Genomic DNA, 27,244 nt, shown 5'->3' on the forward strand with positions numbered 1-27,244 from the left:
ATATTATAGTCAACAAATCTCATTAAAGACATGCCAAGATATTCAGTTATTTAAAATTGACAGCGATAGATTGTACCAACAATCTACCAAGTAAAGCAGTTCTGGCTCTGCAATACTCGTATCTGATAATGAAGAGGATTAGGTCAAGATCTAACAAGGACAAGGTCTTTAAGATTATAGATGATTAAATGATTATGAGTATTCTAAGGGCACTGGAATTGAATGAGAAAAGCCCAGCATTTTTGGTAGAGCGTCTGGGAAATAACAACGAAGCTTTTGGTAAAAGTAAGGAAATTAATTTTCTCAAAATAATATAAGATTGTCTTTCCCGTTTTGCGCAATACGTCACAGATCATCCTCTGTGACTGTAGATTAATTAATTTAGTAGGAAATTATTTATTTGTGGAGCGATTATTTTACCGCAGTAACACAGTTTTCGATTAAACCCCATAATTTGTACGAGCTGTTGGAGTAACTTTATTATTATTACTTTCTAAACCATGACAAACGTTATTTAGTAGAGTTTCTACCCATTGAACCTTATTATTATGTGTACGGACGAACCCAAATAAAGGTAAATGCTGTGGGCACTGTGGCGCTTAACATAGTTGAGATAGGTGCGATTTTGCAACAAACATGTAATTCTGATGGGCTGTCGACTGTACTTAGAAGCACCAGCACCGATAATGGATGATGACCTGGCGAGCGGCGCGCGCGTCACGCACGTCCGAGGAGAAAGTGAATCGCGAACAATGCAAGAAGAATTGAAGGCTCCAAACCATAGTTTGTCAGTTTGAATGGCTCTTTTCAGCTCACGATAGGAATGCAGAATGGACAGGTTTATACACAATACCTCAAATCATCGTAGCATTTTTCAAAAGAAAGTAAATTGTGATAGTAAACTCGAGGTGGTGACCCTATGCAGTCGTTTGAGCACTAGTAAATGGAAATAGAAAAATAATTAGGTCTCCACAAGAGACTGTAATAATAACCTAATCAACTTTTTGTTAATTAGACAATGAAGGTCGGAATTCCTAACTGTAGTTATGTTGTTGTTACCTGTATACCAGTTAGTTCGGACCAATAAAAACAATAAACAGTTAAACCGCGCTCGCTTTCAAAAACTGGATCAGTCAGATATGGCTATTAAGATTTTTTGTACTTAACTAATAACACCGTACGCTACGCTTACGTCAAAGTACCAACGTAAAAAATTACACTTAGAATGGAGTCAGGGTTTTATTTCGAAGAGGTGTGTAACTGATAAGAATCTTCTAAGTAGATACATTTAGATGTTTCTTTATCTCAAAAACTAAATTCATGGCTCTACTATGCAATGTGATCATGTCATGACCGTGACTGTGATCGATCGATCACTTGCTATTGTTGGAAAATTCTTTCAAGTTCTGCTATGCAGTAAGGCTATCACTAGAAAAGTTGGCAGTGTTTCCGGGCGCGCAGCGCAGATTGGCTTCGAAATGTGATTTTCTTTCCATTTCGGCGGCCCGCTTTTATTGCATTTCACTTGGAGAACCGGCGACATATTCCCTACAGCCAACTTTAGGCGTAGGAAACTAGGAAAATAGCTTTCCAAAGATCTACGGCTGGAATAAACTGACAGCGTAACATAAATCACTTGTTTTATGCTTATTGAATGAATGATAAGGTGAAATCGTGCTTTATTGCTTTAAACGAGTCTGCAACACGTACTCACGAGCATGAGCGGTGCAAATCGACCATCGGATCGGACACAATTTCAGGTGAAACTCCGCGGTAGCGCCGATGCCGCAGCAAAACAAAAGGACTGATGACGTCTCAAACGCTCTCACTTTCTTGATTTGTATAAAAAATAAACAATAAAAACATTTAACAAACTGTTTCAGGCCTAACAAATCTAGTAAACTATCAATCAATATATTAATTTATGTATTTGCGTTTCGTGTTATTATAATGGCTGTGTCGAATTTTAAACGATTTAGAAGAAGACAGGTTTCGCTTGGTATATCATGGTCAAATAATTCACTAATCCTCGCATTTAACGACAATCCAATTTATGAGACGAGAGTAGAGGTCAGACGGCGTGTGCACCTACCTCATCGATATAACAAGCGACGATGACCTAATACCCTAATGATGCAAGTAAACAAAATAAACATTTAAATTTTTATCATGATAATGTAATGTTATTATGATACTGGGAACCACAAATTAATATCGATTGATCGAATTTAGCATGCAAATTGGTTAAATAATTAAACTGATGTTGTGTTGTGCTAATTATACCTTATAGTCTAACATTCCAATTAATTTGTTGAATTTTGATGGGTTTTAATCATTGGAGGAAAATATTAAAGAAAATCCCAAGTTACTCAATAATTTTAAGCAAAATTTATAAGTATTTTATACCTTAAAATATTCAAATGTCCGTATAGCTCTGTGTAACATTTGTAATACAATCTTAATTAACGGCAATGGTCTTATTAACTGACCGTGAATAGTAATGTATTATCACTGAGTATCTCTTAGGAAAGTAGGTCACAATGTTGCAAGATTTGCTGCAAACTGTACCATGCAAATATACAACTTATACATTTTATAGTCCTCCTTCTCAGAGGTAGGATAAATATTAAACTCAAATTATAATATAGCTGTGCTCTGGTGACCATTTGAGTCAAGATTCAATTCAAAGGTGATGGGCAGTCTTACTTCTTATAGTATAAGCTAAATCAGAGAATAAACTTACTCAGTCATTATCTCAATTTTAAACTGCAAAATTAAATAATAACAATAAGACATGATTGCTTTGATAAATGCTGAAAACATTTAATTCAAATCCTAAGAGACTGGAGCCTGTGTCAATTGCAGTTTGTAAACATAATAAAATACTGTAACTCAATAACAATAAACTGCAAAGAGTATTAAGACCTTTACTACAGTGTCTTTTTTTATTCTTAACTTGTGAAACTTTATTATTTTGAGACACCATAAAAGAGGTCTTAATAGCATTGAGAAGTGAAAAAACTTACCAGTTCTAGGAGAGATGGGCACTGCTGGTTTGGGGGCTGAGTTGGAGCATAGTCTTCCAATCTTGCTCGGCGGCTTCAGGCCAGAAGGCTTGGGCAGTGATGAGGGCCGCGCTGATGCTGAAGTGGTGACTGATGATAGAGTTTCTGATGACGAAGAGACTGCAGGTGTGGCTGCAGCTGGTGACGACGCTGATGTGTTCATCGGCGCTGCTTCTTGTACTTCACTCATTCTTTTTTTTCACTACTTTTTAGGCACTTCACAATTTTTTTTATAATGATCCCATTGTTTTGACCGAACGTAACAACATCAAAGTTGTCTGCAAAAATACTAGAAGATATTAACGGTGTTACACGCGTTTCAAGTCATCGTGTGACCATTAAACTATAAATATCGCAAGTTCCCGCGCAATAACACGGACGCACTATCTGGATCACGGCCAATGTGAAATGTGGTAAATAATGGCAAATATCCGAATCCGTAATATTTGTCAAGTAATGCAATTTATCTACAAAACGCAAATAATCGCGCAAAAACACGCTGGCCCTAAACCCAAAACAAGTTTTAAATAAAGCTAAATAAATAGCCAAGTGAAAGAGTTGGTTACATAAATCTTAAAGAAGAAAAATATAACGGCATACCTTGAAGAAATAGAGCACAAAAAATGCTTTCCGTAATCAAAAGAAAAACCTCGAGAGATTTTACCGCTCGTCGTCACGACCAGCTGAGCTTGACAATGTTATCACTATCACTTCACACCACACTATTAATTTATTGTTCTTAAAACATGTTGGAAGAATTAATTATCACGGTAAAAATATTATTTGATTAGCGCAAATCCAAGAGTTAGCTCATCGTAGCTAAGCCGAGAACCGAGCGAGCACGTAACGGAAAATAAAATCGTACGTAGCGATACAATCGCTGTTCGCCCATCACGTTTCAAAACATAAAAAATGCGTTTCGTTTACGAAGCGAGACATAATTTTATTATTACCTTATTAATTAATGATAAGAAATTAAACAATTTACAAAGAATATTTTTTTCCAATCAATGTGTTTTACTTACTTAATTAACGGCTTAGTCAATATAATAATTAGAAAGTAAAAGAAATACCTTTATGTGTGATCAAAACGCTTACTTTGAATTTTTAAATTGATGTCCCAATGTTCACCACGTTTTTTCAGATTGGCTGTTACAGGTAAAGCAGTTTCAATCAACCAATGAGAAAACTTCATAAATGTTGATGAACCAATACTGTTTCAGTATTTTTTGGAAGTGAGACAGCATAAAGCAAAACGTCATTTTTGTAATGTCAGCGCTATTGTCTGTCAGTTTTCTTGTCAAAAATGAGCCTTGCATTCGTAAATTTTAAAACTTTCCGATTCTTGCAATGAATTCAGGAATAAGAAAATAATGGACAACCTAAGTGTATAACTAGAAGACAAAAATGAAGTTGGTTTACAAAAGTATCGAGAAAGATGGCTGTGGGTCAGTATTTGTATTTACACATCTGTTTCTTCCCTAAGATAAGCGTTTATATATTTTTTCAATATTTTCAGGAGTATTAGCCTTATCCCCGAAGAATCGGAGGATATGTGGCATGCCTTCAATCTCATTGCTGAAGGTGACGCAGTAACTGCTTCCACTGTGCGTAAAGTGCAGACGGAGTCGTCTACTGGCTCTTCAACCAGCAACCGAGTGAGAACCACGCTGACCATTCGCGTTGAGACTATCGACTTTGATACTCAAGCATGTGTACTACGGTTAAAAGGACGGAACATAGTCGAAAATCAATATGTAAAGGTAAGCTGAGATTCTATAATCTGGTAACTCATTTTTGTGCAAGTTCATTATAAGACCGATGGAATTTTATTGTAAATATTACAGATGGGCGCCTACCATACCTTGGATTTGGAATTAAACAGAAAGTTCACACTGCAGAAGATACTATGGGATTCAGTGGCATTGGAACGTGTGGACATGGCCTGCGACCCAGCTCAGAATGCTGACGTCGCAGCCGTGGTCATGCAAGAAGGCCTTGCCCATGTTTGTCTTATCACACCATCCATGACTTTGGTGAGGTCCAAAATAGACATGACTATACCAAGGAAAAGAAAGGGTTTTACACAGCAGCATGAAAAGGTAAAATTATTGTCTTTTCTACAGGTTCAGCTCCAGAAATGGCTTTAAAAGAATCATTTTATTGCAATGCAATTATGTTATAACATTTTTTAGTTGTTTCAGAAACATAAAATTTAGAATAACAATGCTTTATTTGAACTTTTCAGGGTCTGAATAAATTTTATGATGCCGTCATGCAAGGAATACTCCGTCATGTTGAGTTCAGCGTGGTCAAGTGTGTGATTGTCGCTTCACCAGGGTTTGTGAAGGACCAGTTCTTTGAGTATATGATGCAGCAGGCTGTAAAAACTGACAACAAACTGTTGATTGAAAATAAAAGCAAATTCTTGCTGGTTAAGGCTTCTTCAGGATTTAAACACTCCTTGAAAGGTATGAATATTCTTCTCATATTCTAAAATAAAATTCTTCTCATATTCTAAAATAAAATTACTACTAGCTAGTTTCAATTCAATCAAATTGATATTAATCATGCTTACATTGTCAAGTGGCACTGATTTATTTTTAGACATTACTTATTTTTGCATTTTAAGATAATATGTATGTATTAAGCTCTTCCTTATTATCCTTTTCGCCACATAATCAGTGATAAAGTAGAAAAAAAAACTTATTTTTATATTAATTCATGGACCAACTTATTCACCTCACTGTGTTTTTCCAGAGGTTTTACAGGAACCAGCTGTTATTGCAAAAATATCTGACACTAAGGCAGCAAGTGAGGTAAAACTGTTAGAGAGTTTCTACACCATGCTGCAACTGGAGCCAGCAAAGGCTTTCTATGGGAAAAAACATATTGAAAGGGCGAATGAGGCAATGGCTATTGAGACACTTATGATATCAGACAAACTATTCAGGTAATATTAATTATATTTTAAACTCACACTTATTGAATAATTGTTCTTACTAAATTGGGCTGCATCTGAGCGGCGCACTATGGATCGAAATTGCGATTTATGGAAATAGCGATTTTTTTCACAATATCTATTTGAAAAAATTACCTATCGATAGGTTAAGTTATTCTGATGAATAAATGTCGTTAAAAGTTTTTCTCTAAAACCAATAGTTTGGCTGGAAAAAAATATTTTCCATTTTCGTTGTATGGAATGAAACATAAAGTGGTCGATTTCGACTATGCCTTGACAGATCTTGCGTTGAAATTACTTGAGCCTTGTTCTATGGCTTGTTGACTATAATCCTACACTATCAGCGCGTGCCCAAAGTTGCCCGTTCACAAATTATGAGGTTCTGAAAAATGAAAAAAAAGTTAAGTAAAAGTTATTTCACATTATGTATAGTAATAATCCTATGCAGATGACTTTTCTTTAGATAAGACGACAAGAGAAAGGTTAATTACATTACTAAAGTATAGAATTTTCATGTTTTAGTTGAATCTTTAAAGATACAGGGTGTTAGGTAAATGGGTATATGAGCCGACACTAGCCCATGTTAACATGGGCATATAAATGGTATGGTGAAGTCAGAAACTCGATATCATCATTTTAATTTTTTAATACTCATACAAAATAAATTTTATTAAATCCGATTTGTATGAAAATTAAAATAATTAAAATGAAGATATCAATTTTCTTACTTCACCATACCATTTATATGCCCACGTTAACATGGGCTAGTGTCGGCTCATATACCCATTTACCTAACACCCTGTATACCCAAAAAAAAGATACTTTTACTTACAATTTTTAAATTTTTTTGGAACCTCATAATTTCTGAACGGGCAACTTTGGGCGTGCGCTGATAGTGTAGGGTTATAGTCAACAAGCCATAGAACAAGGCTCAAGTAATTTCAAAGCAAGATCTGTCAAGGCTTAGTCGAAATCGACCACGTTTCATTCCATAAAACGAAAATGGAAAATATTTTTTTCCAGCTAAATTATTGGTTTTAGAGAAAAACTTTTAACGACCTTTATTCATCAGATAGGTAATTTTTTCAAATAGAAATTGTAAAAAAAATTGTTACGTTCATAAATCGCAATTTCGATCCCTAGTGCGGCGCTGCACTGCGCTACACGTGACCTAAGATCTAACTGACCTATCTAGCAGCGCCGCCCTAATGTGGCACATCTATACTTATACTAATATTATAAAGAGGAAAGATTTGTACCTATTTTTGTATGTTTGTAATGAAAAGGCTCAAAAACCACTGAACGGATTTTGATGAAACTGCAGTATTATTGTTCATAACCCAGAATAACATAATTATAGGCTATAATTTATGACGATCTGTGATAAACGAAATTTCACGCGTGCGAAGCCGCGGGCGGAAAGCTAGTGTGATATAAAATGTATAGTTTGCCAGTAATCAATATTTTTTCAGGTGTCAAGATGTACAAAAAAGAAAGGAGTATGTATCACTGGTGGACTCAGTTAGAGAGAATGGTGGTGATGTTAGGATATTCTCCAGCATGCATGTATCTGGTGAACGTAAGTTTTTGTCTATGGTTTTTTTTGTTTGATAATCTAAGCAAGCTAAGAAAATACCATAAAATATTATAAAAATGCTTTCTAATCTATCGACAATATTAGAATGTGCTGCGTCTGCTACAATTTAAGAAATAGGATAATTTCAGTCAAAATCTTGTTTTACTGAGACCTGAAAACTTAATTATTCATTGACATGGACATAAAAAAGATATTTCTAGGTCTCTAATTACTAAGTGGGAAAAACCAAGTTACCTAACATATTTATTATCCTGTTTTCAGAACTAGATCAGCTTACTGGATTAGCTGCCATACTTCGTTTCCCAATGACCGAGCTGGAAGACAGTGATGCAGAAGGCGACAGTGACGAAGATTCAGATTGAAATTACGCACCAGTAATAATTCACCTCATCACATTGATATTGTTAATTTATCACACACATAATCATATTTTAATTCATGAAACAGAAAGAAATGCGTATTACAGGGCTGTGCTTTATGGCGCTTTATTTACTCTTGTGGTAACTAGCCCTCAATCCATATCTTGAATCTTAACTAGTGAATTTGTCATTAATTTTATTTTAAATTAATTTATACATTCATAAGTATATTTTTAACTATTGCCTCCCTTTTAATTGTTTTATTGTATGTAATAGTTGTTGTAAATATTGATGTTTAGAATAAATAAAACAATTGTTACAGTACATGTGGTATTTATTTCACATTATGTTAGTAATAATCCTATGCAGATGCAGCATCAATGGCCTGCATTCTCTGTTTGCGTTTTTCTGCTTTCTTTTCTTCCTTGGCCTTCTCATCATGGAGACGCCTCTTCTTCCTGAGTAGCCATATTTCCTTCTTGCGTTTTTCTTGCCCAGCCTTCATACTCTTGTAAAGATTTCTGTGCTTCTTGCGAACAAGCTTTTCTCTCAGTCTGAATGCTTGTTTGTCTTCAATTTCTTTTTGATATGGGTGCTCTTTATGTGGCACTCCAGTTGTAACTGCCATGGCCTTTTTCTGTAAAAACCAAAAATATCAATGAGCTAACTGCAATTTTAATCATAAACAAATAAATGAAATGGATAATAAAAATACAATATACCTTTTCCTTTGCTAATTTCTTCTTCTCAGGATCAACCTCATCATCTTCATCTTCAGAGGATGATTCGTCCTTGATTTCTTGTTGGTATTGTTTTGTTAGTGCTTCATCAGGATCCTCATCAGATTCTGCATCCTTTTCTTCATCATCTTCATCACTTGCTTCTTCAATATCAGTATCAGAACCTTCATCATCATCTGTAATTTTAAGAGTTTAGTTTATTAAAGGCAACCATGAATTATATCATTAAAACTAGCTGACCCGGCGAACTTTGTTCCGCCTTAATGGCAATAAATAAGCAGACTTTTTTTTTTAATTTCGAACGGGATAAAAAGTATCCTATGTCCTTTTCCTGGCTCTAAACTACCTCCCTGACAATTTTCAGCTAAATCGGTTCAGCCGTTCTTGAGTTATAAGTGGTGTAACTAACACGACTTTCTTTTATACAGGGTGTTTCTTGTAAGGTGTCAAGCCGAAGGCAGGTGATAGGTGAGGACTAGACCTATCGATTTCACCCCCATGTATGTTCTACGATTTTTCATAGTTTAGAAGTTATCGTTAATTTTGTGATTTTTTCAAATTGTATGACCCAGTAGGCTTTAAATTTTTTTATCTTTTTTTTGGGTCGACTTTTCTCAGATTTCTTTTTTTTGACAGATTCCCTATTAGTTGCAGATATTTGAAAAAAATAATCACCTTCCTATCTTTGATGCAAGATACAAAATTTTTGCTAGAAACATAAAAAAATATGCTTTTAGCGGAACATCCTAAAATTTTCAACTTAAAAGTTTAAAAAAAAAAAGAAATTCCATAGGTCCAAAATAATTTTAAAAACTGCGCAGTTTTCTGAACTTTCATAATAACACAAAAAAACATGTACTTAATAGGCCATTATTTTCTGTAATCGCTCCACTACAGTGGTAAGTCGGAGATTCTGTTACATGTTTTTGTCTTTCTTAGGACTAACTAATGTTTGCAATTCTCTAAGTTTACGTTACGTAGAACACATTTAAAGACAATAACTGAACAGAACATTTTTTTATCCACAACGAGGAATCTCTTGCCATTCATCTGACCTGATGGAAACTGATGGATGATCAGCGAGCTTCACTCGGAATCCTAAACCACAGAGGAATTTGCTGTCCTAAATAGGTGGCCTTACCACTAGACCACAGCTGTGGTGGTTGTTACTTTACGATTAAATTCGATATGGTTTCGGTAAACTTAGAGAATTGCAAACATTAGTTAGTCCTAAGAAAGTCAAAAACATGTAACAGAATCTCCGACTTACCACTTTAGTGGAGCGATTACAGAAAATAATGGCCTGTTAAGTACATGTTTTTTTGTGTTATTATGAAAGTTCAGAAAACTGCGCAGTTTTTGAAATTATTTTAGACCTATGGAATTACTGTTTTTTTTTAAACTTTTAAGTTGAAAATTTTAGGATGTTCCGTTAAAAGCATATTTTTTTATGTTTCTAGCAAAAATTTTGTATCTTGCATCAAAGATAGGAAGTTGATTATTTTTTTCAAAAATCTGCAATTAATAGGGAATCTGTCAAAAAAAAGAAATCTGAGAAAAGTCGACCCAGAAAAAAGATAAAAAAATTTAAAGCCTACTGGGTCGTACAATTTGAAAAAATCACAAAATTAACGATAACTTCTAAACTATGAAAAATCGTAGAACATACATGGGGGTGAAATCGATAGGTCTAGTCCTCACCTATCACCTGCTTTCGGCTTGACACCTTACAAGAAACACCCTGTATATATAGATAAGATATAAGATAAGATAGTTATAAAAGCAGCATCCTACTCACTCAAAGGTTTAAGATTGGGATCAAGTAGTTCTCTTTCTTCAGGTGGTTTGTAAACTTGGTCTCTGATCTTATCTGTGAATGGTGAAAGATGGGGTGGCAATACAGCACCCATGAGGTATTTGTTGATGGGCAGCAATGTCCTGGCATTGACACTATCAAATACCCATTGAGGTTGAATATAGTAGCGGGACAAGTATTGTTTTTCCATACTAGGCCTGTCAACAATCTGGTATGCAATTGACTCATCTGATTCATCAAATGTGGCCCCAACAAAATGATCTTTGTCCCACGACACCTCACCACCAAAGCACCGAATGATAAATACAAGAGGTTCTCTGGGCACTTCCCTGTTGATGTAGAATTTGAGGCCTTTGAACATTGTTTTCAGTTTCTTTACATTTTCAGCTTCTTGTTTTGCTTCTTCTAGTTTTTGTGGGTCCTCATCTTCAGTGTTGAATATATCCATTTCTGGCAATTCTTCAACTTCATTGGCCCCAGTTATTTTTACCACTGGTATGTTCATAGCAGCTATCCTCTCTGATACATAAGACTGTTCATCAATAAGATCTTTGTCAGAATCAGCTGAGAAAGCCGCTGTCAGTTTTGGTGGGTATACCAAGTTTAGGGAGTGATATAGCTTGAAATTTACAAATCCAAGCATCATTGTGTAGAATTCAACAAAGGTTGACATAATTTTGAAGTCCACTTCATCCTTACTTTGTGGCTGAAAAACAACAAAAGGATTAACACTAATGACATTTTATGCTACCATGTGATTGATTGATATGTGAAGCTGATAACAATGTCTTAATAATATCACAAAAAATTTATCCACTAACCTGGAATGAGAAATGATGAGGAACAATCCATGTGATAGTTTGTCCCTCAAACTCCACCTGATAGTAATATCCCTTCACCGATACAAATACTTTCCGAAGTGCCTTTGCTGCTATAACTGCATGCATAAACTCGACTGTTAGTCTTCGGCATAGCATAGACTGATCTCTGGGAACCCTTTTCAGTGATGGGAATGTGCTAAACAAGAAGCACAGAGTGAGACAATCATCCAAATCGCGTAAGGCATCAACAAAAGTGGGATATCTTTCTTTGACAATGTGGTCAATGTTTGTGTCTGGGTAGTCACGTAAATATCTTCTCATCTGACGGAAGTCTCTCATCGAACGGGCTTTCCGAATCTTTTGTTGGTATACCTAAAACAAATTTTTCGTTGGTTATTTATAAGCTAAAGCAATACATAAATACATTTATGTTTCCTTAAAACCTTAAAAAGTTACTTACTTTTAGCTCTCTGATTTTCCATAGTACAGGCTCATGTAATAGAAACTTGATATCTTTTGTATGGTACAGCGTTTTGATACCTCCAGCGCCTTTCTGAGCCCTCTTACGATTGCGAGGTTCTCTCGGATAAATACCTTTTAGAATACATATACGTCTAAAATCCTTCAGTGTTAATTGTAGTTTTTTGAGGGCAGCCTTCCTGGTCATAAATTGTGCTCCCTCTCCAGATGAATACTGTAATCAATACATTTTGTGGTTATGAACAACCAAAACACGTGTGATTTTTATAAGAGTAAATAGCACACATACCTTCTTCTTCTTCTTGGAAACCATTTTTGTTTAATTTATTATTTAATTAAATGTAGTTACTATGGTTTATCAGTATTCTTTTAGCTTTTAAATTAAATAAAAATTAATTTATTTGTTCAACACAACACATCACAGGTGATGGTTGACATTTGAAAGAAAGACATTTTACTTTTTAATTTAGTCGTTCATTACCGTCAGTCCCGCGATGGTAATACGATTATACAGCCTAGGCGACCTACCAATTATTGTCAAAATGAAATGAATAAAAAAAGGTTTTTTGTATTTAATTGATTTATTGAAAATATTAAAACTATAATAAATAAATAATTTAGAATATTTTATGCAAATAAATAATTATTCAGTTTCGGTAGCTACTGGGCTCGCCGGTGTAGATGGTGCTACAGGCGTAGCCGTAGTTTGTGCTTGTGCCTGTGCCCACGCACTAGGATCTACCATCACATATTGGTAAGGGTAGGCATACGCCTGAGGCCACATTGGAGAGGGGTGGGTTACAGCGGAGCTGGCGGTTTCTTCGTTAAGTCCGGCATCCTTCAAAATGGTCATCATGTTAGCGTATGCCGACATCATTTGTGGGTAGAAAAATTGGTATGGGTTGTACTGAGGAATTGCGGCAGCGACTGGTACTTCGGTCTTGCTTTCGGTTTGAGCTGGCAGAGTTGGGTTAGCGGCAGGGACAGCATATGGGTATGCAGCAGGAGTGGTCTCGGTAGTCGCTGGTACTGGAAGTGCGTATGCGTACTGTACTGGAGGGTTGACCACTGCTCGCTTCTGTGTCTTCTGTTCTTCAAGGTTGTAGCCGGGTAGACCAGGCTGAGATTGTATTGGCAAGAAATGGACGGGCTGGTCGGTCAGCCATTGTGTTTTGGCGCCGGTGTCTTCCGTGGCGGCCACGTATAGGTCGCCTGTTGTCCCGTCTACAGACGGCTTGACGTACAGTCCATGGACTGGGTGTAGTTGGTTTGCCGTCTTCGAATAGGCCACGTGTCCATTGGCCCCAGCTGCAATGGCGGACACGGCCACAATCAAAACTAATCTGAACATGTTGGACCAGACTTGGAGGATTGATGACTGAATGATGTTCAGTTCGTAGCTTGAACCTTTTATATTATGAACCCTAGTAATGATTGACGAAGATTGCATTGATTCTTATAGATAAAATTAAGATAAAATGAGATGAGTCGATTTTATTAAAGACACGTTCTGCTGTTCACAGCTTTGGTGCTTATCTATTCTGTCTTATCACTAAATAGAAGTAGTCATCGTAGATTTATTAATGTTAAAGTTTTACAAAATATTGACGCAACTAGCCTTAGTTACAATTCATACGCTGATTTAGGATTACGTCATTAATTTGTAAAGGAGCATAGCCTTACATTATTGCTTTTAATTTTGATGATCTAGCTAGCGTACACTACACCTACCTACATTGAAGTCGTGATGTTATGTGTTACACGAAAACATCACGTAATTACCTACGTGCAAAATATATTTTCTTTCCAGCGCTACTGTAGTAAATCTTATTCAACTCTTAAATTTAGCATGGCCGTTATAAATAAAGGGAATCACACCATAACTCCCGTTTTCCCCCACTTTTCCAGGTTTTTGATGACACATTTGAAATCTACGCACAAAGTTTACCTAAGAACCGATCTCAGTTAATAAGTATTTATCTTTCAAAAAATTTTTCCATTTGATTAAGGTAAGGTAAAATATTACATAATTAAAAGGTAAAATAACCCCCCTTCTGGCGCAGTCGAGTAAAAAGTTAAATACATAACCGATAAAACAACAATAATATGACGCCATAGCCTTTACAACCCTTATAAATATGTAATTGTAGTTTCTGTACAGAGCTCGTAAGTTCTACATGTCTGTGCGATGTATTTCTATGGTTTTGGCAACCCATGTGGTTTCCAGTTTCCGGACTTCGATTTGCGTGAGGGAGCATGAAGAGTTCTCGCTCTGCGGGTGGAAGTGTCCACCTACTTGCGTGAACTTGAAGTTTATGGGAAGGATTAACAGTAATAGTAGGTAGTAATTTAAATAATGATAAGCTTTAATCACGGCCGATGGGGCAGTTAAGTTCTGGAGTGGTTGTCACGTACCGGAAAATGCAGCGTGATGCGCCCAAGGTGGACCGACGACCTCATAAAGGTAGCAGGAAGTCGCTGGATGCGGGCCACTACCAACCGGGTGATGTGGAAGGAAATCATTGAGGGAGGCCTATGTTAAGCAGTGGACGTTCTGTGATAATGATGAAGCGTTAATCAACAAATCTACCAACTCTTTGTCGTCTCTAGAAGTACCTAAAGAACGCCTTTCAAAGTACAATTAGCACGATTCTGAGTGTGTCCTGGCGTGGTAGAAAGTAGAGTAGGTACCTAATCCAGGAATCCAGTTTGTGACCCACTGCGTTTAAGACGGTGACGGTGCTCGTAAGCTAGATCGTTAGAGCTTTTAATTATCATTCTATGACGAAATTGTAAATAAATAGGTAAGGTTAAATTACATGCATGGTTTCGACTATTTTGACTTTAAACATTATTTAAAAAATATATAAACAAATATTAAAGTTGGATCGAACCCGGTACCTTTTGTAGCATTTAACAATTACTCTAGCATACAATATGATTGTATTGATTGACATGTTTCTGAAAATTCAAGTCGGAATATTTTTTTTGCTAACTATTGTAATTTTAACTTGGACAAGTAGCTAGGTAACAGCGATTGAGGTCATGTAATGTTTCACTAGTTTCACGACAAACATTTAGTTTGTAATTTAATGAACTAGTTTCTGCCTGCGGCTTTGCCTCTCGATGCCCTTCGAAGATAGTTTAATATTAGAGTAGAGTAGAACCATTCCTAGCTCTAACTCTTCGTAACCAAAAATTAAACAGTTAAGTAAAAATAATTAAGTAAAATAGACAGATTAAACGACAAAATTAACATTGAGGGAGGGTATAATACTCCTACAGCAGAGACATAAACTCTTATTCGTCGTCGTCGTTTCAGCCGAAAGACGTCCACTGCTGGACAAAGGCCTCCCCCAAGAATTTCCACAAAGACCGGTCTTGCGCCGCTTGCATCCAGGTACTTCCCGCGACCTTCACCAGATCGTCGGTCCACCTAGTGGGAGGCCTGCCCACGCTACGTCTTCCAGCTCGTGGTTCTATCTCTTATTCATGATTATGCAATATGATGATCATCATCAGAAATCGAACTAGGTACGTAATAGTAGAAGACGTTAAACATCCTACTAATATTTTATAAATGCGAATGTTTGTATGGATGTTAACATGTTTGTTACTCTTTCACGCAAATATACTGTTATACTGTGAATTTAAAGTATTATTGTTTAAACATCAGAATAACATATAGGCTATAAGTTATAATGATTTAATTTCACGATCAAATTCAATTTTTATGTATTGACTAGCTTTCCGCCCGCGGCTTCGCCCGCGTGGAATTTTGTCTGTCACAGAAAAACTTTATCGCGCGCGTCCCTGTTTCAAAAACCGGGATAAAAACTATCCTATGTTCTTTCCCGGGACTCAAACTATCTCTATGCCAAATTTCATCAAAATTGGTTGCGAGGTTTAAGCGGGAAAGCGTAACAGACAGACAGACAGACAGAGTTACTTTCGCATTTATAATATTAGTTGGGATGGGATGGCAGGAGGGACTCTATGCTCCTCGATGTGGGAGTGCACGGTCGCCTGCCGCTGTTCCTCGGACTACGTACATTTATTGATAATGATGATCAGAAATCGAATTGCTTAATAGAAGAAGAAGTCAATATTTTATATGGCTTACCAGACTTTTATTGATGGCAGGAGGGACTCTATGCTCCTCGATGTGGGAGTGCAAGGTCGGCTGCCGCTGCTCCTCGGGCTACATTCGCGACGAGTACAGCAAAGGATGCGTTTTGGTGCAGGACTGCCCGGGTATCGATATAACTTACCAAATATTATAGTTATGTAATTTTTCGATGGACAACTTACTAATTGTGTCCGATTCGAAGTCTTAAAATACATGTACAATTTTTATGTGCATGTGGATTGAATGATCCTTGCTTCAATATTAACAAAAATCGAGGAAGGTTTAGTTAATATTATATTAAAACATTGCAGTAGGTATTAAAAAAATAACTACTTACTGCAATGTTTTAATATAATGCACAAATGCTTGTTATGCCAGTAGCGGGTTCGAGTACCGCTATGGGAAATGTTAGAGAGCATTATTATATTTATAATAACGAATATTTACGGTATTTCATATTATAATAGTTAATTTAATTATGATTAACACTTCATTACTTTGCTCAAGGCGAACTTAGTGCCACATGACGTTCTCACCCAGTCAACCATATGTATATGGTATGTAGTTGCCATAGTAAATTAGACAGTCCACCATACTAATAGGTACTATACATTTGTGTATGACGAAGAAATTCTTCCCCATACTACCCCAAGAAATTACTCTCCCATCTTCATAACTAAGATTTGATTGATTTATCAAGAGATTGATTTTATACGGAGATGTGTTTCAATAGAGAGTAAAATGATTCATACTAATTTCTGATATATTGCATCAGAATGTGAAGAAGTTATACAAAATTCAATAATCATTAAGTAGGTTAATCGCATAAAGTAACATTGGCAGTGGTTCTCGGTACAAAATCGGCTGATGTTGGCGAAAATTGAAATTCTGCGCGAGCGCACTCGTTGCGAAATCATAATATTGTTATGCATTTTAATGTTGTTATGCGCTGCGATAACCTAAAGAGATTCACTTATTTTAAAAATAGGTATTTTAAAAAGTTTATGTTTTTGTTATTAATTATTAACTTAACCGCCTCTTTGGTCAGGTGGTAAGACCACCTAGGCAGCTGTCTCAGACCCAGAGGTCCCGGTTTCGATTCTCAGTGGGAGCAAAATGTAACTTTATTATGATTAGATTAACTACAACCATCAGATGAGATAAACGATTGAGTATTGAGATGGAGGCTGGGCACGAGCGAAAAACATTATCAAATATTTACTTTGCGTTATTGTTTAGTAACATTAATAATACAGTTAATTATTAAGAAGACTGGGCAATAAATTATAAAAACACTAACTTGACTGAAGAATATAAAAGGGTAGGGACTAGCTTAACACTGTGACATTCTATTTACTTCCAATACTTTGTAAAAAAAATATGTAGAGGTTGATCTACTGTTACGTTATACAATTGAATAACAAATAAAACCTAACCTAAATTAATTAGCACTAATAATGAGAGTGAAGACGAATCTAATGATCATCGAAATCCACCAAGCTTAGAATGCAAAACATAAAAAATATATCTAAAAACTTCAAAAATACAGATTTTATTCTGTTATTATGTATGAATAAAGTTAGTAGTAGTTAATGTTAGTTAAAGTATTTACTGCGTTAAAGTATTACTTTTCCTACTCCGTCCATAAAATTACAAAAACTTTTGTCTTGTTCTTAGTATTAAATTTGTTTACTAGTAGAAAAAACTGGTAAAAGTTTTAGGTAAGTAACGGTTACGACATCATACCAATCATACTAACAAACATAGGCCAGTAGAATTAAACACAAAAATTGATTAAATCGGAAATAATTCCGACAAAAGATTTTTTTGCTTTAATGGCTTCATTGGTTGCCCATTAAAAGTCTCCTAAGTTTTCGGGTATCCTTCCGTTTGGCCAAATTACTTTTCGCCAAATTTCACTTCGCAAACAACTTATCGCCAAAGTTTCATTTCCCAAATGAACTTTTAGCAACTGTACTTTTCGCAACTAATTCATTTGGTCAAATTATCATTTGGCAAAATTTTACTTGGCAAATGTTTATATAGCAAATGTTTTATTTTGCCAAATATTATATCCCAAATAATTTGTTTGGTCAAATTGACACTTCACACACAAATCTAAGCATAAGGCAGATAATCATGGTTTTCACANTGGGACAGAATGAGGGAGCAGACGTGAAGTGGCGAAGCAGTCACCGTGGAGCACCTGGTGGGAGGCGCGGGCGCGGGCGGGCTGCTGCCCGGCGCCTCGCCCGCCCAGCATCCGCCCAACATGCTGCAGCCTATGGAGGAGATGATCCTCCCCCCCAAACGACAGGCTGTTGTGGACAGGCTGCGGTGAGTGTTGCACTCTCTCTGATACCAGTTCTGCTTAATAACTGTTGCTCTTATTTAGATTTTCCTTTAAGAACTGTAGATAAGGACCAATTTCCCAAAATTCTATGTAGTTAGGCCCTTGTTACTATTTTCCACAGAGCTAGAGTTAGAAAATTTAGTAAACTGAATGCATAATTGTAAAACAAAAGTCTTGACAGCCGAAATTGGCTCTAGTGGCTTTATGGGATTTTTTATACTATTTGCATTTGAAATGGCTCTACATGACTTTTCCGACCGACTGACACTACACTTTCCATTCCAACCATCAGGATGATTCCTTCAATGATCTTACAAATGGGAACAATATCTCAAACGTTTAAGTCATTGTTAGGAAAAACTTAAAAAAAACTTTTAAAACTCGTCCCTGTTTCAAAAAGTGGGATAAAAACTATCCTATGTCCTTTCCCGGGACTCAAACTATCTCTATGCCAAATTTAATCAAAATCTGTTCAGTGGTTTAGGCGTGAAAGCAAGACAGACAGACAGAGTTACTTTCGCATTATAATATTAGTATGGATGAACATAGGAAGTAGGTCAGTCACGTCAGTATGAAGTTCAACAGGTCAAGTAGTGCAATCATAAAATTATCAAAGATTTTTGAATTTTCAAGAATAGAAGAAAGTCAATCAGTTCTTTGAAACAGGCTTTAGAGGTCGTCTCTGCCTTAGATTAGCTTCTATTAACTGGAAATATTTAGTGAATGAAATAGGTTCTGTTATTTTTTAAATTTTAAGTGGATTACTTACTTATAAGACTTGAGTGAGTGAGAAGACTGAAACTATACCTCTTAGTTATAAATTATTAAGCTATAGACTAGAAGAAAATCTGCCTCATTCAAGATAGACTTCCTGTGTCATTATCATGTCATCAGTCTCTTAAACCTATTTTTACTTTTTATATATTAATATAATTATAGGCCAGTAGAATTAAACACAAAAATTGATTAAATCGGAAATAATTCCTACAAAAGATTTTTTTGCTTTAATGGCTTCATTGGTTGCCCATTAAGACTCTCCTAAGTTTTCGACTTTGACGGAGTTGTGCTTAAGTGGTGGGGGCCCCCGAAAGGGGCGTTTTTTCGGTTTTCCGGTTACACCGCGTAAAGGACTTACCCTATCGAAAAGTGGTCTTCATGACGGTTAAAGGGCACTTAATTAATCCTTTTTTTTTTATTCTTATATAATGTAAGGACTTTTGTCTATGTATAGACATGCCAGTCCTATCGTAACCTAACCTTACAATGTACAAAGCTAGAGTTATAAACTTTTAATTAATAAAAATATCAATTTAGCCGCGTCGGACAATGGTTCGGCTAGTATGCTTTGATAAGTACCAACATCTACACAATTTATTTGTAATTGACTTATAACAAGTTGTCGCTGTCTTTCGTTCCTGACACACTCCGTCAACAAATGTAGGACATCTTCGATTTTATCGCAGACTTCACAATTAGGCGACTCAACTTTTTTCATCAAATATCCAAACTTGTTTGACGGATAGTGTCCAGATCTAAGCCTATGCATTGTTACAACAAACATTCTACTGACTTTCCCATAACTAAACCAAGGAGTTCAAAGAGGCTGACTTTGTATGGTTTTATACCAAATACCTTTAATTTCAGATCGTTCGTTAAAATATACCTTCCATTTATTATAGCACTGGTTACACTGGTTGAGGTGGCCCATTTCAAGACTTGGAAGCCTGTGGGTAACAAACCATTGGACGTGGAGAGGGTCATTAAATACGTATATTTTCTACTTTGCCGAACTTTAGCGCGAGAACGGTTTGTCCAAAACATATGAATTTGGTCTTATTCAATGCAGGATTAAGTGCCCTTCAACCGGGTTATTCCGNCAAAATTTTTTATAACTTGACAAAAACTCCTGGTAAAATGGTTCAATTAAGTAGTGTCTACCTTCCGTTACAGCTAATTTTGAAAGACGGTCAGCCTCTTCGTTTCCACTTAAGCCTACATGTGATGGAATCCACTGCAGTCTCAGACATACGCCGTTTCTATTAAAACTTAGGATGTTTGAAAGAATTTTATAAGCTATCGATACACCTCTGTATCCAGAGGCGCATCGAGCTATATGCTGCAATGCACTCCTACTATCAGAAAAGATAACAATTTTTCTAAAACTTTTACTTGCAGCAAATTCTAATCTGGTGAAGTTCGCGGTAAGTACCTGGATGAGGGCAGTGCTGGACCGGTCGTTATGGAAATCCTTAGGGGGGCCTTTGTCCAGCAGTGGACGTCATTAATTTGGCTGAAACAAACGAAAGTTTTAAATAAGTAAATAATCTTACTAGTGTATGGTCCCTAGTTCCAAGTAGACGTCAGCGCCGTCGTCGGTGACGCTGCAAGCTATGAGCGTGCACAGCGCCGTGCGGAGACCGATGTGCTCTATGCTGAGGTTGTTAGATACCGCCTGAGGAATTACTGACTTTGAAGCGCTTTTCTTTTATAATAATAATCTATATATATAAAAGAAAGTCGTGTTAGTTACTTCGCTTATAACTCAAGAACGGCTGAACCGATTTAGCTGAAAATTGTCAGGGAGGTAGTTTAGAGCCAGGAGAAGGACATAGGATACTTTTTATCCCGTTCAAAATTAAAAAAAAATCTGCTTATTTATTGTCATTAAGGCGGAACAAAGTTCGCCGGGTCAGCTAGTAATAAATAAAAAGCATTTATTTCTTTCTTTCACAATCCATTATTACAGTGAAACACAAATTGCTATGTACTAATTGAACAGGGTAAGATTGTGAGAGAACTGGAGTCTGAACTAGGCGAGAAGCCTGGGCCATTCCATTCGGGGTAACAGCACGCGGTGGGTAAAAGTACGCGGTGGTCCGATCTCCGACAAGGGTGGGGGGGCCGAGGTCTGTGTTTGTAAAATAGAGTGGCGCTACTGTCGCCATTTAGGAGCCACGCGCCGCGCCGACGCAATCTAAGTACTGGTCGCGACACGTCGCCGAATACTTGTAGCACGCTTAATTCGTTTAATTTTTATGCCACGGAAAAGTGTGCTGTAGTTAAATGGATNTCAACCGTCATGAAGACCACTTTTTGATAGGGTAAGTCCTTTACGCGGTATAACCGGAAAACCGAAAAAATGCCCCTTTCGGGGGCCCCCACCACTTAAGCACAACTCCGTCGAAGTCGAAAACTTAGGAGAGTCTTGATGGGCAACCAATGAAGCCATTAAAACAATAAAATCTTTTGTAGGAATTATTTCCGATTTAAAAGCTAATTCTACTGGACTATATTCGTACTTAATCACCAAAGTTTATGAGTAGTGGCGCGGTGAATCACCTCGAACGCTGAAAGTCTCGGGTTCGATTCACAGGTCGAAATAACTTTTTGTAATTTTTTTCAGTTTGCTCAGGCTAAATGTTAAAAACAGGACCCCAAAGCGATAGTCTAATTCTTAAAACATTTGACCACGATTGTATTAAAAAAATATTGCTGAACGGATTTGGATGTTGACCAATAGCAAAATGTATCAACATTATTGTAAGTAAATAAGCAAAATGCACCTGTTACAAATTATAATAAATCTACTGAGACTACTCAGATGATTTAATTCAACTTTCTTTTCGTGGACTGTGTGTAGTGATAGGCTTTAGGTGCAAAAAATTATTAAATAAACGAGATTTTAAGACGTTTACTAATTATGTCAATAGTTTCTTACTTTATTAGTTTACTTTTAGCTTCCAGTTAATTTTTTGGGTTAACTAATGTGAGTTTCTTATCTTGCTTGATAAGTACATAATATAAGTATTAAATAAAACTTATTTTATTTTAAATGCGTAAGCCGAGATAGTTTGAGTCATCTTCACCTTTTAATTATTGCATAATAATTCTCAATAGCAAATATTTCGTCAATGTGCGAATAGGATAGTAAGTTAGTAACTAGGTCCAACAAAGCGAATATCTGACTCTGCAGGAAATACTCGGTCAAGCAAGTGTCGCAAAAGGCAGATTGCAACCTAAGTAATTAAGTTCGATCCAAAAGTCCAGAGTGTACACTCATATAAATATTGGGCGGTGTTGATTATCCACTACAGTTGCAACACGGTGTAAATATGAAGGTCGTTATTTCGGTGTGTACGTTTGCGGCCGCGGTGCTCATGGCAGCGGGGGCGCCCGCGCTTCCCAACGTGTACCTACCGGAGCCCTCGGGGATCCTGTACCCGCAGCAGTTCCTGAGGGACAGGAGGTCCTTCGGCGGAGGGTACGCTGCCCCTTGTGGCGGTGGGGGGTACCTCAGCCCCATCCATTCGGGATACGGCGGCTATGGCGGCGGGCACGGAGGCTACGGCGGCGGTCACGCAGTCTACAGCGGCGCCTCCAGCTACGGCTACGGCGGCCCTCACTATCGCGCTGACGAAACTGGCGAGGGTGAGGTCATGAACTTCTCGCACATGGAGCAAGACATGACCGAGCACATGCCGATGGCGAGGTACGGCGGATACGGAGGACACGCTGGTTTGGCCGGCCTGGGCGGCATTGGAGGTCAGCTCGCGCCCGCTGTGTTGTCAGGCCCCGCTGTCGGAGTGTTCCCGAACGCTAACGTCGGCGGTTGCAACGTGCCTCTGCTGCTGAGCTGCTCGCCTTCCATCAGTGCTGGGCGCATAGTGAAGAGCGGTTACGGTGGCGGTTACGGAGGCGGCGCCGTGGTGGCCGCCGGCGCCAACGCGTACCGTGGAGTGGATGACCAGACTCCCCAGGACGTCCACGAGGAGCACGCCCACGAGGAGATGACCGCCCATGACTCAGTGGAACACGTCAGCGACTCCGTCCACACCGAACAACACCAATAAAACATAGGACTTTTAATTGTAAATAGCCAATAGTTTTAGTAGGTTGTTTTTTAATAAATGTATTGTAATATTTATTATACGAACTGATATTTATTTGTCGTGTCTAATTTAAATTCCCATTCAACATTATAATTAAGCTAAAAATGTGACACTTTTTAGATTTACACTATTTTACATTACACACATAATAATTAACGTAAAATCATAATTTACTGATAGCTAGATAACATGACATGATAGGGGCCAGGATCTAGAACCAATACCATAGTTAAGTTACTGAAAGTATGGTCTACCAGTTACATGTTCTTGAACTGAATAATTTATCCCATATCACACTAAAAAGGGTTCAATAATCAATTGTAGAGCAATTTCATTCTACTCAGAATATACTCATAGTAATAACAATTAATCTCGATGAAATACCGTACGTGCCTGAATGCATAAATTTAAATTGCCTAGCCAGATCATTAGATGAATAGATAATCTCCTATTTAGTATAAATACGTTAGATCAGACTCAATCATCACATTCACACATCACATTTCACCATGAACCCCATAGTACTCTTAGCTGTGATCGTTGGGTCGAGCTTCGCCGCTCCCATTGAGGAGGAAGATTTGGTGAGGACTAAGAAGCACCTCGGCGCACCTTGCGCAGGCGCCGTCCCATACGCGCCTGTGGCCCTGTACCTGAACCAGGGCCCCCCGCCCCACTACAGGGAAGACGATCACGAAGAAGATCTCCACGCTCGTCTGGCTTACGACTCGTCTCTCGGCTATGGAGCAAGTTCCTTGTCGTTGGGAGGCTACGGGGCCGGCGCCCACGGGGCTCTAGCCTTGTCAGGCGTCGCCCACGGGCCCGCAGTCGGCGTCTTCCCAAACGCTAACATCGGGGGCTGCGCCATCCCCATTCTCTTGAGCTGCGCACCAAACGTCGTCGCTGGACACCTCGCCGAGTCCCACGGGTACTCCGGGTATTCCGGCTACTCTGCCCCGGCGTACAGGACCTTCGAGGAAGAGGAGAGGCCCAAAATGCCGCGTGTAGCCACCACCAGCCACCACAAGGTCTCGGAAGACTTTCCCGAGCCCCACATAGCTCCTGCGAGCCACCACGTCGTGTCGGAAGATTTTCCTGAACCGAACGTGACCCGCGTTGCCTCCCACCCTTCAGAGGAGAAGCCGAAGGTGTAACTTGAATTACTTCTGTAATAACGCTAGAAACATCACATACAATAACTATTTATTTTTTGTATTGTAATTTTAATTTTGAAATGAAAAATAAAATAATTTAAAAATGCACCTTGTGTTTTCTAAATTGTGTTCTTATTCATTCAGATAAGAAATTATAAACAACATTCCTAATACATTTACACTTCTAATAACTAAGTTCATAAATTAACGAGTGAAATTATTTATTTAGCTGAATGGAATAGGCACCATTCATCAATAATCCCAAATTATTGTAGACTAGTTTTCCGTCATAGAAAAACTTTATCGCGCACATCCCTGTTTCAAAAACAGGGATAAAACTATCCTACATGTCCATTTACAACCAGAATTTTAATAGTATCGATTTTTCCCAGAGTCCCTCAAAATTTAAAAAGCATATTTTAGACACTGCAAAGTGACCAAATTAAGATAAATTAAATGAAAAAATACAAAACAAAATTAATAATTAATAGTCTGAACATAATATTAATTACTTCTTGGTGTTGAGCTACACCGTGTTTATAAGCACGTACCTACCTTAATTGTAATTGCCTCGCTCTATATTACATGGTTTCATATATCAATATGTGGATTATGTATTGGGATGTGTTACCACTTACCACATAAATAATACATAAGTGTAGTAGATAAGTTAATTTCTGTAACACATTTGTTTGTAATTCCTAAAATAAATAAATAAAATAAAATAAATAAAATCCTATGTCCTTTCCCGGGACAGAAACAATCTCTATGAAAAATTTCATCGAAATCGGTTCAGTGGTTTAGGCGTGAAAGCCACACAGACAGACCGAGTTACTTTCGCATTTATAATATTAGTAGGGATAGTATCCTTGTAAATTCAATTTGAACTAGTTTTTAAACTACATTACCTGACTATTTCAGTTGTAATCAAATCAATAAATTGAATTGAGTTGAGGATCTGTACCCTGATCACGAATAACTCTCGTAGCGCGTTGTTTTATTGCAAAAATTAAATCTATTATTACCACCGTAACGTGAACGATATTTATTCTTGCTCCGGGTACACGTAATTTTTGGTACACTATTCAATAATGAAATAATTTTCGATGATTAATTTCAACTTTACGCCACTCTAATTGTAGGTATGTGTATTTTTGGTTCAGTACATTCAAAATAATTTATTTGTTTGTAAGTATTCGAAATTATTAAACTATGTATAAAATAAAATTGAAACAGAGATCACTGTATTGTATCATTGTTATCTAATACCCATCAATAATTTTTGTGAGTATGAGCACAGAATAATAACGCTCGAAGTTCGAACCCACTAAAACTAGGTACTTCATTATATTCCCTCTATACTCTATAGGACGTGTACATTATACCACGACAACTACGGTTATCCCACCATGGGCCCTAGATACATTTAAAGGAGAGCTGACGGGAATTAAATAGCCGGGGTCTCGTCCAAGCTTACGATGATATTTTTAACCAAACTAGGAATAACTGCACAAAACTATTTCCCCATTTTCGCTATGAATCTGAGAATCGAACTTAAATAGGCCAAGAATGCTGAATCTATAACCAATCTTACTAATATTATAAACTAGCAGCCGCCCGCGACTTCGTACCTACGCGTTGACTCCGGGGTGAAGTTTCGAGTTTTTTTTAGGGTTTTCCCGGAAATTATTCGAACTTTTCTCGCCGCAAAAACCATCCTTGGACTTCAAGGAACATTAAAAAAAAACAATTGGTAAAATTGGTCCACGCGTTGTTGACTTATGCGCTTACCAACACATTTTGCGATTAATTTTTACATTATATGTAGATGAAAGATTGTAAAAACTGATGGATGACTACTAAATGAATTTTGATAAAACGGTATACATATTACAGTATTATTGTTCACTAGCTTTTGCCCACGGCTTCGCCCGCGTGATAAGCTTGTAAGAGATCATTAAAATTATAGCATATACCTATGTTATTCTGTCATACTGAACTGATTTGGATGAAACTTTACTGTAAGTATTAACATTAATACTTAATAGTTTTTGCGTGAAATACTAACAAATATTTTTTGCGAACTTTCACATTTATAATATTAGTAGGAACATCTTCTATACTTATAATAAATCTGCAGAGAGGTCAATTCTGTACATGAAATATATTTTCAAAATAACTATCAGGGGGTGATTAGTGATCGATACTGATGCCAAAAATGCAATCAGTAAATTTTTTGTCTGTCTGTCTGTCTGTATGTTCCTTATAGAAACAAAAACTACTCGACGGATTTTAACGAAACTTGGTACAATTATTCTTCATACTCCTGGGCAAGTTATAGTATACTTAGGAATTCCCACGGGAACGGGAATTAGCGGGAAAATCCTTTTGTGTGAAAAATCTAAACCACTTAAGTTAGACCCTTGAAATACATACAGGTATCTTAGTAAACTTAAAGCTTAGTTACAACAGGATATTGAAAAATTCCCACGGGAACGGGAGTTAGAGGGAAAAAACATTTGTATGAAAAAATCTAAACCGCGTAATATAGATGAAGGGGGTAAAACGGGATCCACGCGTACGAAGTCGCGGGCGGCCGCTAGTTATAAAATAAAATAAAGGCTACATTGAGTTCATTTGGCTAAAAATACAACAATAAATGTCAGGTTGGGTCGGTCTGTGTGAAGTCGCTCATACAACTACATACGCCATCGACGAAAAAAACGTACACGATAAATCGGAACAGTAAAACGGAGACATGTGTGAACCGGCCGTTACTTATGAGGTAAATATTATGGGCAGGCCCCCTACTAGGTGGACTGATGATCCGGTGGGCGGGAATATGCGTGTAGCGCAGGACCGGTCGTTATGGGATTCCTTGG

At 37.3% G+C, this 27,244-nt stretch overlaps 6 protein-coding genes across 17 annotated transcripts in view; 3 read left to right on the forward strand and 3 right to left on the reverse strand.

Annotated features, from left to right (window-relative positions):
* Window positions 1-3,954, reverse strand: part of CLIP-190 (Cytoplasmic linker protein 190) — a 53,166-nt gene extending 49,212 nt beyond the window's left edge. For 9 of the 12 annotated variants that reach the window (XM_028314945.1, XM_028314941.1, XM_028314938.1 and 6 more), the window contains exon 1: window positions 3,027-3,954. In XM_028314945.1, coding sequence (XP_028170746.1) covers window positions 3,027-3,255 — 229 coding nt within the window. In that variant the 5' untranslated portion in view covers window positions 3,256-3,954. The remainder of the gene's footprint in view (window positions 1-3,026) is intronic. The other 3 variants (XM_028314936.1, XM_028314934.1, XM_028314935.1) reach the window with 3 other exon arrangements.
* Window positions 3,955-4,337: 383 nt separating this feature from the next.
* Window positions 4,338-8,248, forward strand: pelo (pelota mRNA surveillance and ribosome rescue factor). The gene is made up of 7 exons (XM_028314971.1): window positions 4,338-4,513; window positions 4,585-4,828; window positions 4,913-5,167; window positions 5,314-5,536; window positions 5,826-6,018; window positions 7,500-7,606; window positions 7,886-8,248. The coding sequence occupies exons 1-7, from the start codon at window positions 4,473-4,475 to the stop codon at window positions 7,984-7,986; spliced, it is 1,164 nt and encodes a 387-aa protein (XP_028170772.1). The 5' UTR covers window positions 4,338-4,472; the 3' UTR covers window positions 7,987-8,248.
* A 51-nt stretch (window positions 8,249-8,299) lies between these two features.
* On the reverse strand, window positions 8,300-12,288 carry LOC114360302 (pescadillo homolog). The gene is made up of 6 exons (XM_028314970.1): window positions 12,130-12,288; window positions 11,821-12,054; window positions 11,361-11,732; window positions 10,522-11,245; window positions 8,706-8,899; window positions 8,300-8,620 (listed from the first exon to the last, which is right to left on the reverse strand). Exons 1-6 carry the CDS (start codon window positions 12,151-12,153, stop codon window positions 8,345-8,347), a joined length of 1,824 nt encoding a protein of 607 aa, XP_028170771.1. The 5' UTR covers window positions 12,154-12,288; the 3' UTR covers window positions 8,300-8,344.
* A 195-nt stretch (window positions 12,289-12,483) lies between these two features.
* On the reverse strand, window positions 12,484-13,208 carry LOC114360306 (uncharacterized). The gene has a single exon (XM_028314974.1). It carries the CDS (start codon window positions 13,189-13,191, stop codon window positions 12,484-12,486), a length of 708 nt encoding a protein of 235 aa, XP_028170775.1. The 5' UTR covers window positions 13,192-13,208.
* Window positions 13,209-22,216: 9,008 nt separating this feature from the next.
* On the forward strand, window positions 22,217-23,252 carry LOC114360334 (shematrin-like protein 2). Its single transcript, XM_028315019.1, has one exon. It carries the CDS (start codon window positions 22,435-22,437, stop codon window positions 23,170-23,172), a length of 738 nt encoding a protein of 245 aa, XP_028170820.1. The 5' UTR covers window positions 22,217-22,434; the 3' UTR covers window positions 23,173-23,252.
* A 468-nt stretch (window positions 23,253-23,720) lies between these two features.
* On the forward strand, window positions 23,721-24,397 carry LOC114360330 (uncharacterized). The gene has a single exon (XM_028315014.1). The coding sequence runs from the start codon at window positions 23,721-23,723 to the stop codon at window positions 24,360-24,362; it is 642 nt and encodes a 213-aa protein (XP_028170815.1). The 3' UTR covers window positions 24,363-24,397.
* The last annotated feature ends 2,847 nt before the right edge of the window (window positions 24,398-27,244 follow it).

Source organism: Ostrinia furnacalis, unplaced genomic scaffold (assembly GCF_004193835.3).
Source record: "Ostrinia furnacalis isolate ACB-3 unplaced genomic scaffold, ASM419383v2 OfSCF4936, whole genome shotgun sequence".
Taxonomy (NCBI): Eukaryota; Metazoa; Arthropoda; class Insecta; order Lepidoptera; family Crambidae; genus Ostrinia; species Ostrinia furnacalis.